The 16,585-nt window shown below is 41.6% G+C and overlaps 1 protein-coding gene and 1 non-coding gene across 4 annotated transcripts in view; both read right to left on the bottom strand.

Moving 5' to 3' along the window:
• IARS1 (isoleucyl-tRNA synthetase 1) overlaps window positions 1–15,597 on the bottom strand; it is a 92,130-nt gene extending 76,533 nt beyond the window's left edge. Inside the window, exons 1-6 of one of the 3 annotated variants that reach the window (XM_015641045.3) lie at window positions 15,520–15,597; window positions 13,768–13,857; window positions 11,391–11,510; window positions 10,738–10,894; window positions 10,136–10,255; window positions 7,332–7,414 (exon numbers count right to left, since the gene is read on the bottom strand). In XM_015641045.3, coding sequence (XP_015496531.1) covers window positions 7,332–7,414; window positions 10,136–10,255; window positions 10,738–10,894; window positions 11,391–11,509 — 479 coding nt within the window. In that variant the 5' untranslated portion in view covers window position 11,510; window positions 13,768–13,857; window positions 15,520–15,597. Of the gene's footprint in view, window positions 1–7,331; window positions 7,415–10,135; window positions 10,256–10,737; window positions 10,895–11,390; window positions 11,511–13,767; window positions 13,858–14,830; window positions 15,070–15,519 lie in introns of those variants that run through there. The other 2 variants (XM_015641047.3, XM_015641046.3) reach the window with 2 other exon arrangements.
• LOC117245087 lies at window positions 13,105–13,238 on the bottom strand. Its single transcript, XR_004499291.1, has one exon. It is a non-coding gene; the product is annotated as a small nucleolar RNA SNORA84 (small nucleolar RNA).
• Window positions 15,598–16,585: the final 988 nt, after the last annotated feature.

Below are 16,585 nucleotides of genomic sequence, written 5' to 3'. Positions count from 1 at the left end.
CACAGAGATTAATCAGCAATATGGATTTGTGTTCCATCTAAATATCTTCTCAGTTTTCTTGAATACAAAGATCACCTGAAATTTGAACAATTAACAAGGCTAAAATCAGCCATAATTTAGAGAAGAGCTGTAGTGACATGTCTGGTCACTTCTCACATGATCTTAAGTTTCTGCTGCAGGAGAGACACACAGATCAGAGCCACCTGCAATCCACCCCAAGAAAATCCCAATAATCTGAGACCATTTTCCATAGGAGAACACAGTTAACCATGAAAAACAGTGAACTCAGTTTTATGGGGCTGCAATTTAATGTTCTCCTTTGAACTCAGATCCTCTCCAAGATCACAATCTCACACCTGCTCTCTCAACTCTGCTCAGGAAATCATCAGTACAGCCTGTAGCATAGACTGGATCCTTATGTTTTCTTGAAATAATCAAGACAGCACTTAATATTACAAGTGACAAATCAAGTCAATGCTCAAAATGAATGGAAGCTGGAAGAGAAACACTTCACACAACAACTCAAGGTGTCCAGGTGATGGACAAAGCCTGAATACTCCAGGGTTTCCTCAAGGATCATCAACATTTATCAGCTTCTCATGTCTCACTGACTTGCACACTCAGTGGCACAGCCTGCAGGCTGCAAGGCAGGAGAGGGCAAGCCTTAAATAATCCTGCCAACTTCAACTCACAAGCCAGAGCTGCTGCAGAGCCTCATCCTTTCGAATTTCACAGAAAAACTATTAAACTCTGCTGACTTTAAAAGCTCCTTTATTCAAACTATGTTTTCAAACCATCCTGATCCCTTTTCTGGGTCCCTCTGTAGATAAATAGCTCATTGCTAAGCAACCAACCCAATCCTGGCAAGCAGCACTTTTTTCTGCAGGCTGTCATTTCGTGCTTGAGAATCTGGACCTGTATTTCAGTCACTGTCTTGTCTTCTATGCTTGTAATTATCATCTTCAACAGAAAACACAAGTAGACTATTGCACTGATTTTATCTGTGGCTCAAAATAAGAATATCAAAAGACATGCCCTGGCTTGCTGACATGGAAGTCCTGTGGTGCCTTAATCAGAATAATTATTACACTGCAGATTAGGCAGCTGGAGAAAATACAGAATGTCAAATGGAAAAGATGTGCAGTCCACTCAGATTCATCCATGGGCCTCCAGTAAAAGTCCAAAACTCTCCTATGAGTGGTCACTAACATCAGAAAAGTTATATAATCCAAAGTCTGAGATGGAAAAAGCCTCTGAGACCCTCAGCAGCATCAAGCTCTGCCACAGAGGAGCCAAACCCAGGCATCTCTCAGGGCTGTGCACTCCTACAAAGGTGCCTTACCTTACACACAACTCCAAAGAAACCTTGTTCAACCAAGAAATGTCACCCACAGGCAAGATCTGGCTGCATGACACCCAGCCCAAATCTGAAACATAGCAGTGAATGACTATTTTACAGTGGAGATTTTAAGTTTATCAACTTAGACTTGTATAAACCTAAATCAGTCTTTTACAAAAGTGATCCCTAAATATAGTTTCACCAGCTTTCAGCATATCAATTTGAGCTGGCTAACTGCACAAGTTTTTGTGGGAGTTAAAATAACTTTAAATGCATGCTTACCCCCTCAGAGCACAATTAATGCAGCCTGTGACAAGTGACAGCATTCCTACTGAAGGTGTTCTATTTGCCTTTCAAAAACAGTAACTAAAATACCTATAGAAAAAGGCTCCACTTTACTTTCTATAGAACACTGCCTACTAACAGCACACAAAAACTACTCAGAGAAACACTGAATCTTTAATTCAGCTGTAAATATAACTGTAAACTCAGGGAGCTGCTCAGGAAAGGTGAGTAGTACATGGAGCTGCCAAACTCCTAATCCAGGCCGGCATCTCCCTCCTGTGGCAATCCCATCCCACTGCACAGCCCAGCTCCAGCTGTGCCCTGCAGAGCAGGGCTGGGCTTCAGACCACATCCCTCCCCTGAGCTCCTCACACCGAGCACTCATCTGGAGTTTGCCACAACCTGTCCCCTCACACAGCCATTCCAGCAGAATAAATAGAATTATAATTGAGTCAACACTGCTGTTTGATGCTATAGCCCTCGTTACCACTACACAAGCTCTTTTGTTGCCTTAAAAAGCACCTAAAATGGTCTCCTTAACAAGAAAAAGCTGCTGGGAGCTGCTGGTGTGTGATCACCAGAGCTGCAGAGATGATTCCCAAAGAGCTCCCTGCAGCAGTGCCCACCTGAAACACAGCACCTGCCAAAGATGCAATGGTTCTAGCATAAGAGTCACAAGTGGAGGTCATGTTTTGATTAAAAATTCATCACAGTATTTTAGACAATAACCTCACAGAACGTGGTTTAACCCTTATATTTGAAAAATGTTGACATTTTGCAAGAAAGAGGCCACAGGTTTGTACGCCAAAATTGAAAATGCAGTACTTTCTGAAAAAACATCATACTCTAAGGAAACCACAGAGCTTCTTTCAAGTGGCAAACAAAACATTTACTCACAGAAGTAAGAAATTGTTCATTTAATTCTGCTACATTTTTCCTCAAACATAAATAAATTTAGTTACATCCTCTTGGCTGTGGGAGCAGCACTCAGACCTTTACTGAAGAAAAATGCAGTTTGGGAAAAGGTGAAATTCAATATACATATTTCAGCTTCTTGTTAAGAGAGAATCTGGTCCCCAAAGGTGCAACAAATGTTTAACTTCTGAAGTGACAAGAGTTTGTTGCTCCTGAAGTGTCATGAGGTTCAAACTCAGTCAATAACAAATCCTTGCTCTCTCCAGAACTCCCAAAAAACCAGAACCTTCCTGCAGTATTTGCTCATCCAAGTCACACACACAGCACACAAACACCACATGGATATAATCAAACTCCTGCAAAGGGAGCTTTTTCTTCCAAAAGATACTGAATCAGTCAATGCAGCACTCCAAACACCCCTGGCATCCCACACAGAATCCAACATCTCTCACTATGCAAAAGCAAGTGCACTTCTTGAACACGTACATCCAGTTCACATCAAAGAGAAGGATTTTATCTTGAAGCTTCCCAAGTTCTTAATGCCATTCCTTTGAGGGATCAAGGAGCTCTGTTTGCAATGATCAGTATCTAAGGGTTTTCTAAGGGTTTGAGAACTCCAACCTTTCCAGAGAACTAACTCATAACTAACACAGAGATTTATTTTCAAACACATAGAAACTGTTTTCCCCCCTTTTTTTCTTCTTTAAAGAAAAAACAGCAGGAACTGTAAACAGTTCTGTGGGCATTAGGACAGCAGGATCTAGTCTATGATTTCAGCATATCCATGATACTTTAGGAAAATGGACAAAATTGTTACTGTGTGACCTCACATCAGTTTGTATCGAGGTAAAAGGACAATTTTATGGCCTCTGTAGACCTACCAAACAAATCCAGGCACAAACATCATGCTATGTAAGAAGCCCTGTCATTTAAAAGTTCAGCAAACACTGCACCCTAATAGCACCATGGGAAGCAGAGCCTCTGAGGAAAAGGCTTTCCTACAACTCATGGACAACACTTGAAAAACATGAGGAAATCAAAATGAAAGCAGGAATCAAAAACAGATGCTTAGGGACAAAAAAAAAAACCAACCTAAAAAAGTACTCAAAAAACACTGGATGTGAATCAAAATAAGCATAAACCTAAGTGAAGCATGAATTCCAATAGCAAACACAGCCTATCTTTAGAACAGCATCTTGGAAAGCCAGCTCCTTAAGAAAGTCAGGAAAACTATTTCTTTGTTCCAGGGCCTAGGAATTGTTGAGTACAGAAGTTGTCAAATTCTGTGTTCAACTACTTTAAAATCCAGGCATACAGAGATTGTCCTGCTCCAGGTCTACCTTCCAAGATGTAATTTTCTGAACAGTGTGATTGTTGAGAGATTCTGGATCAAGCCAGAAATGCAAAATACCTGTATAACAGAAAATATGAATATCTAAAACTGATGCTAAATTTATCCCAAGATCATCCATAGGAGTGAAGTGTGTTTCTCCAAAATACAGGTAAGAAGATACAACAAGGACTGCAACAGTGAGAAGGTAACAACAAGAGAACTTTATGCACAAAAAAACCCAAGAGAACTTAATGCACAAAAGAAATACATGAATGAGGGAAAAAATACAGGTAGCTCATTAAAAAATGGACAAACCACAATTTTTTATCACCAGTATCTCTCTAGAGAATTATTAGTCTTGGAAAATACAGAATGCAATAGTGATTTCTATTAGGAGAAATCTATTAGGAGAATTTCTATTCAGAGCTTTGTTCTTCTGAGATCATTCTGGTTTAGTACTGAGTGCTGGGCCTGTTTCAGGGCAGGTCAGGTAACCCAGCTCTCCCTGGCACCTCCTCCCAGAGCTCTGCCACCGAGGGGAGCTCAGGACCGTCTTGAACAGGCTCAGCCCGCAGTTGCTCGTTTGGGCACTAGATGGTGACAAGAATCTGCTCAAGCCACCCTTCAGAGGAGCAGGAGGAGAGGCCAAGCCCTGGCATCACCCCAGAAACAGCAGAGCCATCCCCTGATCCCACCGGCAGCTCCCCTGGAGCCCTGGGAGAGCTCCCCTAGGGCAAACTCACACCCAGCCCACACTTATGCAACAACCCAGCAGTGAAGACAGTAATTTATAGTTATTCCAGCTCCCAAAGGTTTCTTTCAGACCACCTCAGTAAGAAGTTTAACCTCCCATCAAACTCCTCTCCATTTCACTGGATATGTCTTGTGACTGCACAAAAAAAAAATAAATTAGAGAACATATTTCATGTTTGTGCCATGCCAGCTCAAGAACATCACTCTCGTTGCACTGTTCCAGTGAAGGGCACTTTTTAATTCAGATCAAAGCTGGCTGCAGGACAAATTGTACAGAATTAGAACTTAAAAGTTCTGTTTAACTTATTTAATATGTGCAGAGTTGACTGATCTTAACATGCAAAAACAGTGCAGTGTCACCTCTTACTGACACCAAGTTTCAATCCTCCCTGAAGAATTCTGCCAGGACACCACAATTCTACCAATGAATATTTCATTGTAAGTCAAAATTTAGCAGGCTGAAAATTCAGTTTAGTCAGTCATCATATGACATAGCATCAAAATGCCAACAAAGTAGTCATTTCCACCAGAACAATTTTAAAGATGAAAAAGAAATGCTCTCTAGCCTTCTGAGTTTATTAATACTGTTTTGTAGAGAAACTGTACAACAGATGTATTTGGTGTCTGAGTCCTAAATTCTTCAAATCTAACTGATTTTGATCAAATCAGCCAACACTGAAAACAACATTTATCACAAGTACTAGATTATATCACTGAACTCAACAGAAACAAGGAAGAAAACACCACATGTCACAAAGAAATTCCAGTGAGGCCACTCCAGAGCTGCAGGAAGAGCTACAGACCAGAGAAAAAAATAACCTAAACAGACTGGTTTATCTGATTATGTGACTAAAGACAAACTCCTTACCACACTTTAACCACAAAGTATACAGCTGCCATGCCCACTACCGTTTTCATAACAAGGGTTTTTTTTCTGGGCCTAAAATCAGCATTGTACTCCCACAGACAGAACAGCAACAAGGTAAAACCACTGGACAGACCAATATGGTCTCCAGGGCACTCAATGCAGAAATTAAGCTGCAGTTTCTCTTTTGTACATAGCTGGACACTAAATTTTAAAATTCTTTTAAAGTATTTCAAATGTAGCTCAAAAAACATGTAATCAATTGTGAGAGAAGCATGCTAGAACCTACAGCTCAAATTCACACCCCTGACAGACATGAAAAGTAACTTCAGTAAGACTTAGTAGGTCTGATGATTGCCTAGGTAACCATCCAATTTATTTAATTTTTAGGAAATAACCCTGCCAAAAAGCACCACTCTAACTGCAGTAACAGGGCTCTCTTTAAGCATTGTCTCCTTCAGCCCTGAGACAGTCCTAGAAGACTTTCCAAAAAAACCACCAATTTTTAATAACAGAAAATGCTTTTCATTACAGGATTTAACAGAAACTTAACAGTATCAGGAAGAAAAAGAAAGTACAAAATTAAGAGGCTGCCTGCCTACATACTTCCTGAAATCTCACCGGGTTTTCAGATCCAATATAATTTGGAGTTTGTATCAAAGCAAGCATTAAAGGAGGTGATCTCTGTAACCCAGGTGAAAGAAAATACCTTTTAAAGAGGCAGCATGAGAAACAAACCACAAAAAAGGGGCTTGGGCTGCTGAGAGAGACCCTGCAGCTAGCTCAAGGCAGGTTTGGTTTTTAAGCTCACAGTTAAACAGGATTTGAGGTGCCACTAAGTATTTTTGTAATTTACAAAATTAAGGTTTCTTGTCAGTTTTGACTTTATAATTATGCAGAGTTTCTTCAGCTGAGTGAGTTAAACATCTGCTGCCTTCCCACCATTTTTCCAATGCTCACTGAAATCTCACTGGCACTTCAGCCCTCTGCAGTGGCTTCAGGGATGTCTAAAAGGTCTGTCAATCCATTGTCATAACTTTATGAAATTAACTATACAATTAAAGCTGATCAGTAAAGCTAATACTACCAAATACTCAATAATACTTTATTATACACATAATTTGCTTTGCAATGGCTTTTTGTCAGCATACATTCTGTCAAACCTCTCCCTGCAATTAACCTTGTCATTCTACCACCCAAAGGACTCACAGCTGCCATTTCTTTACTGTGTTAAACCAATCTGATTATCCTCAACCTGTAAAGTTGACTTTTCTTTTGAAATCCCAACAGGCACCCTGAATACACTGCCAAAACACCCAAACTTTATTAAGCTCTACACCAGGAGTCCAAGACAGATGTCAAACTGTGCTGCCAAGAAAAAGATAACAGCAGATTCACAGCCTCTAAATTCAGGCTTGAAGAAGAGGTTTGGAGCTAAACTGAGCTTGGACAGTTTGCCCATTTACAGCTGGCAGTGTGAAGAACATCAAGAATGCAGAGATAGAATGCAATTTCCTAAACCAGCCAAGGAACATATTAATAGATGTTCAGAACTGCTTTTAAGTTGACATGGAGCAGTAAGCTTTCAGGGCTCACTAAAGGCAGTGTTGGTGCACTTTATTTTGCAAAGCCCTGCTATCCTGGAGAAGGAAAAAATGGGACAATTAATTCCATCACTCGGACATCAAGAGATTACACATCACTTTAATTACTCTGCCTGATGTTTTCTCTGCATTTAACATTTTCAGAACAGTTGTGGTGATACATGGACCGACACATGTTTGCAATGAGTGAAACCTTTTTCACATTTCAAATCCATAAAGCAATGCACATTCACTTACCACACAGACTCCATGAACTCGGGGTAAAGAGTTTTATAGTCATTTTCAAAGTCAATCCAGCGTCCTAATCTGGTAACACTGAACTGTTAAGACACAAAGAGATTGAAAGGCATTTTAGTATTTATTCTGTAAAAATAAAAAAAAAATCAGCTGGGTTTTTAAGTGCAGCGTTTGTCCCATCTCAGTGAAATACATTTATAAAATATTTTAGCCTGATAATAGTTCCAAACAGGCGAAAATAAGGTAGGAATGAAACCATGAGCACATTATTTCGAATCAAGGTCACACAACAGGCAAATGTGTTCAACACAGCAAAAATGGTAGATCACTTGGATCATTCATCAAATAGAAATGGTGGATCACTCAAGGTTCAGCCAATGTTCAAAAGCCTGAAAATTGCTTTTCATTACAGTGATCTCACTTCTATTTTTAAGACTACTTGTTGCAGAGACAGTGAAAACCCAGAAGACGTAGTCTATCAGCTTTCAGCTCCATGAAAACATGATGTAACTTGAAGACAAAGAAATGCTGAAAGAAATTGATACGTGACAAGTTATCAAACTGTTCCAGGGCCAACTGCCCTCCCAGAGACATGAGAGCTGTCAAGGCCACCGGAGTGACAGGAGCCAGCCCCTGTCCCAGGACACATCATGGTCACATCCACACACTAATGAGGAATGAGCCAGCTGTGGGATTCACTGGGACAAGTGGGATTTCACAGCCATCCAAAGCCCCAGCTCTGCAGACAGCCAAGCCAGGGACACCTGTCCTGACACTGTCACACACAGCCCCCTCTGAATGTCAAACCAGCAAAGTGAACACAGAACACATTTATTCTTTCACCTCTACATTTTCATTCAACACCTGATTCAGCTCCTGACATGGATCAGTTTCCAGCCTGACCTTTAAGCCACTCTGACACTCCACTAGTAAGTTCCATAGCACAAGGATCCACAAAGTTGGATCAGCATTGAAAGATCTCACACAGCCAAGGAACCTTTTCTATTTTTCCATAAGGCTCAAATATTTGCTAACAACTCCAGGCAGAAAATAAACACTATCTAACAGGAATGTTGGTAATTCCTCTCCTAGCACTACTCCAAAATATTTGAATTTATTACAAGTCAAAAGATATTTAAACAAATGTCATTATTTTTATTTATAATCTAAAATAGACATATATATGCACAAGTTTATGAACAAAACAAAATACAAAATCCATTCACCACTCAGAGGATCAAGTGCTGGGTCTAACCAGCACTGCAAAAACACCAGTTGCTGAAGTACAGCAAGTTAAAAGGTATGGGAAATGAACACAAAATGTTCCAGATTTGGCTGGGATAGAGTTAATTTTCTTCATAGCTGGCACACTGCTGTGTTCTGGATTTAGGATGGGAATAATGTTGTTAACTCACTGCTGGTTTAGGTGCTGAGTAGTGCTTGCCCTAAGCAAGGAGTTCTCAAGTTTCCCAGGCTGTGGCAGCCAGGAGCTGCACAAGGAGCTGGGTGGGAGAACAGCCAGGAGAGCTGATCCAAACTGGCCAAAGGGACACTCCATAGCACAGGACATCATGCCCAGCAGAGAAACTGGGGGGACTTGGCCAGGAGCTGTGAATCACTGGGCAGAGACAGGCTGGGCATCACTCAGCAGCCAGATTGGGCACCACTTGGTTCTCCTGGATTTTATTCCTCCTCTTTTACTATTATCATTAGCATCATTATAACATTCTATTTTGCTTCAGTTAAACTGTTCTTATGTCCATTCATTGTTGCTTGGCTGCCAGCTGGGGTTAAACCACAACAAACCAGAATGAATCATGCTATTTTTATTCCTAAAAGCAACAAAGAATTATCAATGATGGGTTTGAAATACAACATTTCAGAGTATAATTTAAAAAAAAAAACAAAACAAAATGAACTGTTTGCTTTTCATCCAGCCACTCACTGAGGTTTAGGCCAGAGTTACTCTACCCAAGGCAGCTCTGACTTGGTTTCTTCAGACACTGGTCATAACTTCAAAATGCTCCCAAGGGCATTTTGAGGCAACTGATACTCAAGTAAGAAACTGCTATTTCCATGAAAAGAAATACAGCAGAACTAGAAACAAGCAGAGGAGTGTGATGAAGTAGAAGAGCTTTTGCACAAGGAAAAATTAAAATAATTAGGACTGTTCTGTCTAGGAAAAAAAAAAATCATTAAGATAAAGCTTTATTAGAAATAATTTTCTTCAAACTTGCACACACTAACACTCTCCCTGTATTCCTGGTATGCAAAGCTGACACCAATATTCTCCAGGAAGACTGAGGGTCTACCCACACCTCTTGTGACAAAACCAGATGTGAGAATTTCTGTTCTTCCAAAAATAGAAGCTACTGCCCTGCACTTTGGCAATGAAAAGACTGTGGGGAAGGAGGAGCAGAAAAGCAGTGAGGTTAATGTTAATTTTCTTTAATGGTTCCATTTGAAAACCAAAGACAGATCTTTCCATTTTCTATACAAGAAAAGACACAAAGAAAGAGGCAATGCTCAACATATCTATTATTTGTTCAGTGTATCTCATTAGACACTTTGAGCTCCAGGTAACCTGCAAGTAACCTTCTCCTGACAGCACAGCAATCTCTGTTCCAAGCCACAATGGTGCTCTTTTTGTTCTCCTTTTAGGAGCACAGGGTGAAACAGGAGCTTAAAGACATCAGATTTATGCACAAAATCAGACAAAAGGATGAAGTTCACCCCACTTGAAACACTTCTGCACAAATGCATTTAGAAATGCTCAGCAGAACATGGACTGAGCCTTCACTCACCTCCCACTCCTTGGCGTATCTCATCACAATCCCTCTGCACTCTTTGTTGTAAGCTTCAATCCCCATCTTTGCCACATCCTCTGGCCCTTTAATGCCTAAAGTCTTGTCAATCTCATATTCCTGGGAGCATGGAAAAAAAAAACAAAAACAAAACATCCTGTTATTAAAAAATATATTTCAGGATTTCCCTAGATAGTTTATTTATGTCCTATACATTCTAATGAAGCTCAGGGGCCTCTTTTAAACTTCTGAGATTTCATGAGAGCTGCACATGAACTAGGCAGGGACTTCAAAGGCTCACTCTGGCATGACTGTTTCTTTAGCATCTTTAAAAAAATGAAAAAAAAAACCAAAAACAACAGTTTCTGAAAAACATACCAACTAAATACAGGTTCACAGCAATGAAGAGAGTACAGGTGATCACTAGGAAGCTCCTGAACTCACCAAAAAAACCCAAAAAGCCAGAGAAACACACTGGACAACTTCCATTTCTCTTTTAGCAACAATGTCAGGTACAAAAGCAACAGAAATATGAGTGATAAGCAGGGAACAGGGAAAGAGGAACCAACAGAAGTATCTGCAGGCAAATTCATGACACATACCACAGGTAAGCCGTGGCAATCCCAGCCAAACCTTCTGTCAACATGAAAACCACTCTGATGAGCAAATCTGGTCACGATGTCTTTGATGGTTCCTGCAAGAATATGCCCATAGTGGGGGAGCCCCGTGGCAAACGGGGGGCCATCATAGAAGTTAAACCTACAACACAAAACATTCCTCATTAAAGCAAAAACTGAGCAGCAGGCCTTCAGCCATGGTGACTCTATGCTTATATTGTGTTTCACTAGGAAAATACCCATTCCTTCCTCTTCCATGATCAGTCAGCACAGGTGGCAGTGGGACTGAGGGGAACATTCCAGCTTGTTCAGTTCCTGCCACTGCCACTTGTACCAGGATTCCCATGGCACACCCCAGCATGGCACTCCACAGCCCCACAACTGGAAGAGTTCTTTGCTTAGCTACCCATTTCTCTTACAAACCCACCAGGCAGGAAATTACAGGTTCATTACAACTGTTTGAACACTGCTGATTCTCCACCAAGTGGAATATAAAGGGACAGCAGCATGAGCCAGGCCTGCTGTTGGCAAAGGGAACAGCTACTGTTTACAGAACCAAGGAAAAACAAAGAGTAATTACAGCCAAGCCAAGCCTGCACTGCCACATAGAGTTGCTACAGCTTTTAACAGATTCTTACCTAGGTCTGTTCTTTGATTGCTTTAGGCATTCCTTGAAACAATTAAGATTTTTCCAGAGCGTCAATATCTTCTCTTCTTCATTTGGAAAATTTATGTTTTCTGGAACTTGTTGAACCATTCTTCCGCAACAAGGATCAAAAAGAGAATATATATTGAACAGAAGTGAGAAAAAAATAGCTCCACAAATACAACTTATATCTTTCAAATCCATATCACCAATCCAAAGCTCAGTTTTCCAAAGAGCCTGATTCACTGCAAGCATGGAAGCAAGCATTCCATTCTAAAAAAAAGCTTAACTTTGACTGGCACCAAAATTTTGGAACAGTAAAAGGATTCTCCATTCATTCAACTATGATTGTTCCCTCTTTTATCATATTTTTATTTCTGTCTCCCAGAGAAAACAGTCAAAGGGTAAATTATTTTTTGGTCACAGGTTTGGGGTTTTTTCTTCAGGAAAAGCTTCCAAGTTCAAACTGACCCTTTGGCACCAGTTTGTATCAGAGAGTTTCCCTTTAAACTACTGAAGAAGGGGCTCCTTTTCACTGTACATTTATTCACACTGTTTAAATGTTTAAAATAGCATTTTCCATCAGGCTATGCCTCATGATGCCCATCTCAGATGCCCCTAAAAGCAGCCACAGTGCACAGAGTTGAAAAACACTGCAAAGATGAACATGAGTTTTTGGAGTACATTAAAACAAAGCCCCAACAGGCCACTTCCATGCTATACAAGCAACACAGGGAAGAGGAATTCTCAACACAATCAGGAACACACAACAATTGCCTGGTTCTAGACCTGCTATGAGATAGAAAAGGGTCAGATTTCAATCAAATGCCATGGCAAGAACTGAACAAAGCTCTGGGGAGTAAGGGTGCTTTAAGATAGCAGCTTCCAACAGAAAATTGGTTATGAAGTTTGTCATAAATGATGCTATGGAATAAATGGGTTCTTCCACCTCTCACTTTAGTGCTGCTGCTCCTGAGCACACTTACACCAGAAGTAGCTACTACAGCCTTGAGTTTCACTCAGCATGAGAGAATTAATGGCACAAGGCCTGAGTCCTGTGATTTACTCAGGTTTGTAAATACTAACCATAAAGCAGCAACAAAGGCAAATGCATGAAGACAATTCAAAACATTTGCTTAAATAGAACCCAGAACACCACAAAAATTGCCAGCTGAAGGCTTGAACCCCTATAAAAAAATGTGCTACAGACCAATTCCACCACTTTTGTATTCATGACAAATCATTCTCTCAGCTAATAAACCCAAATTATCCTTTCTCATTATCATATTGTTCTAATTGAGAATCCCACAACGTGGTGCACACGCAACACAGCATTTGGAGGGGAAATCAGGGGCTGACAAGGAACACATGGTCATGGCCTGGATGTATTTTAGAAACGTAACCAGCCTGAGCACAGTGAGTTACTCTACACACAACCTGTAGGAAAGTTTTCACCATTCTGCCTCAAAGCACTGATTAGGCTGTGTCATATCTCAGTGATTTGATCACAGAGACAAAGCAAATGATAAAAGAATTCAGCTTTAAAGCTTTTATCTCACACAAGCCAGCTGACCTGAGGTTTAAGGATCTGCATGTTCTACTCAGCTCAAGCTCAGCCGTCCCAAATTAGCGATAACTGCAAAGGGTTTGGAGACTGGCCAGACATCAGACGTAACTGAACAAACCAGAGGCAGGCTGGGGCTTTGGGGTGTGCCTGTGACCGGGCTGTGGAGGCTGCTCACGGATCACAGACTCCCTGCGTAAATCACAGAGTCACTGTGGGCCCATCCTCCCAACTGAAGCACTGCACGGGCACAGCAGTGTCCAGTAACCACAGGGCACAAATCCATCCACACTCTCAGCAACGTCACAAGTTTATTGCATCAGAAGCAAGGGGGCAGGGGGAGAAATGCTGCTGGAAATTAATACAACAATCACTACCGGTTATTTTTTCCAAGTTACAAAGCAGAATTTTAAACAGACTGACTTAAAAGGCAAAAAGGCACATTGAAAATTTTGTCATAGCTCAACCTCAGCTGAGAGAAAAGGCCAAGATATAAAAAACATTTTCTAGACAGAGGTATGAATATCTCTACAGCACAGAATAAAGCTCATTATAAGCAATATAGGTATTTTAAATCACAAAATAATCAAGGATAACTTCATTACTTTGAACACAGACTGAGCGAAGACATCACAAACCATATTGCAGAAATTATACAAACACATCTAATAAAACCACATTTTCAGACAACACATTTACAGAGATCGGTAACACAAGGACAGTTCTCTATTCATTTTCTGCTGACAAGAAGTGTCAGAGTTTAAGACAATGCACCATTAAGCAAGTTTTTATTAAGTACACTCACTTTTCTAGAGGATAACAACATTCACTAGCAAAGGTGTAGAAGTTTGGAGATTGTACTACAGCAGTCTGAGACTTAAGCTGGGCTTCTTATCTACAAGAAAAAAAAATATGCATTAAAATCATAAAATCAAGTTCACATGTGCTTTTTCAAATACCAGTATTTTTTTAAATCAATAAAAATTCAATTAAAACACCATGAATAAAGTGAACCCATATTTGAAAAATACTGTTGTACTTTCCATGCATTAGATGTATGATTAAAGAAAATAAAAGTGGATCTCAGAGTTTTAATTATTTTGTTGACTGAAATGAGCTGAAGGTGTACAAAAGGTTTGATTTTCAGGGGTTTATGATCAGTCTCTTACTCTCGTTCCAGTCACCTTCTCCCCACACTATTTTGTATAAGAGACCAAAGCTCCCTCCAAAGACAAGGAGTCTCCTTTCTCCACTTACAGCTGCTTTCTCCAAAGTTAAACAATGTTGTTTTCTATACACACCTGGCACCCCATTTCTGCCTTTTTAGGTACTATTCTGGGGTGACATCAGTCTCAACTGCTCACCTGATAATCAAAACTCTCCATTTCTATAAGGGATGGAAACAACCAAGGTTAAACCAAGTTTAAAGCAAAAGGAACAATGGTCGGGAACAGAATGCTGAACTACTGAACAAAAAGTGCTTCTGAAAATCTTGTGCTAGTGTCTTATATGGGGAATAAAACTGCAACACTACCCCAGCTGCTCCCCTGCAAGGTGTTCCTTTAATACCAAAAAGCCAATTAAAACAATGCTAAGGCAACAAGCAGACTCATGAATTAATACTGTCTTTAGATACAAAAACGTTATGCTATGCAAGAACCCAGTTTTACACTGTATCTTGTTATGGCTTAAAAAATCTTTGTCATCATCATACTACCTTGATTAAAAATGGAACATATCATTGTGGAAAAAATAAATCTAGATTATCTTGAAAACACTTTGAACTACGTCTTTTTAATAAAAACTCAGAAACTAATGTCAGCTGAGTTACTGAACACTGCTTTTACGTGACAACTAAATTCTGTTACCTGACAGCTGCTTTCTAATCATGTCACCACCAAACCGAATAAAAATGCTTTCTGCAGTTTCCAAAAGGCTCCCGAGGTGTGGAAGCCAAGGTTTGCTGGAGATATCAAAGCCATCGCAGCTGCAGCAATAAAAAGGGTGCATTCATCAACCCTCCCCATTAAAAGGATGCTGAAGGGAACACTTAAGACATACTACACGTTGGAAGGGACTTTAAGTTCTTTGTACAAATAATGAAAACAAGACTTGCTAAGTATTAAGCCCTGCAATAAGACAGCTGGCTAACCTGTAATAAGCACGTGCTGTAAGTAACCCCGAAAAAGCAAAGAATGTGCACAGCACGCAGGGAGTGAAACACACACATGAACGTGACGTTCTACACACAAAACACGAGCTAATAATGTCAAACGCCGCAGGGGAGCTGCCAGCCCGGCCGGACCCCGTTACGGCGCTGACAGCCCAGGCTCCTCTGCGGGGCCACGAGCCGCCGCTTTCCTGGGGAACCCTAGAGGTGCCGCCCAGCACCGGCTCCCCCGCCAAGCGCCCCGACACGCCGCCGGAGCCGCCCCGCCCTCGCGTCTCGGAGCCGCCCGCCGTCCGCCTGAGCTAACCACGGCCGGCAGGGCCGTGAGGGCGCCGTGAGGGGCCGAGAGTCCGGCCCGGGCCGTGCCCACCCCCCCCCCACGCTCACCTCCGTCCCGCCATGATGCAATCGCGCCCGGCGCAGCATGGCCGGAAACACCGCCGGCGCCACGGCCAATCAGCGCACAGCTCTCTACGGCCGCACAAAGGAGCTTTGTAATGCGGCCGCTCATTGGGCGTAAGCTCTCCCGGGGCGGCGCGTCACGGCGGCGCGAGGCACTTCGGGAAACTCTTCCCGCGCGCCCGCCCCGCGGCCCCTGATTTGGAGGGGGCGGGCCCAGGCCCGGGCGTTCCCCTCACGGGCAAAACTCGTGAGGGGACAGGGGGGGAAAGAGCCCCATCCACGGGCTTGGGCACAGGCTTCAGCTGCGGGCCCCGAGCCCAAATCCGGGCAGGAGCTGTGCTGGGTGTCCTGGGTAACCCCATCCGGCTCTAACCCAGAGAGACCAGGACGCTGGGCTTCTCCCAGTAACTGGACACCAAGGGCCTCTACCAGACTCTTCTCGGGAGCTCAACCTTACCTCCATTAAAGGCATACTCTTAAATATCTCAATATACCAATTCTTAAGGTTGTAACTACAACAGAAGTCCCTCCACTGCTTTTTGGTTTTTTTCTTAAAAAAAAAAAAAATAAAATCCGAACAACTTTTAGATGAGTTCCCCCATATCAAAAGAAACCTTAGGGTTCAAAATAATATTATTGCTGACTGACAACCACTGAGAAATTACAAAACATTTCATGATGCATTAAAAAACATTTCCCCCTGCTTTTCCAGAGCTGCAAACAGCTGTGAAAAGAGAAAAACATAAGTGTGCCAGGAAGGTGAGTGAGGGAGATGGATAATGCTCTTCCCAGCCTGCACACCTGAGCCCTGACCAGAACAGAGCTTGGGAGATGAAAGCCAGGTCAATAATGGCATAAACAGTTCGTCTGCCTCTAGGTAATGATTTCAAATTGCTCTATAAACTCATTTACTAGTAGAGATGTAGGTACCTTGAAAGTTTTCAGTTAAAGGTTTAGATTTTGATTTGCAGTACTGAGTACAGGATGAAGTCACTGGTCTGTGCAGGGCAGTGTCAGTGTATGGATGAGAGATAATCCAGATGTGAAGGGA

Source organism: Parus major, chromosome 12, assembly GCF_001522545.3.
Source record: "Parus major isolate Abel chromosome 12, Parus_major1.1, whole genome shotgun sequence".
NCBI classification, from domain to species: Eukaryota; Metazoa; Chordata; class Aves; order Passeriformes; family Paridae; genus Parus; species Parus major.
This window is presented reverse-complemented; position numbering and strand designations above follow the sequence as displayed.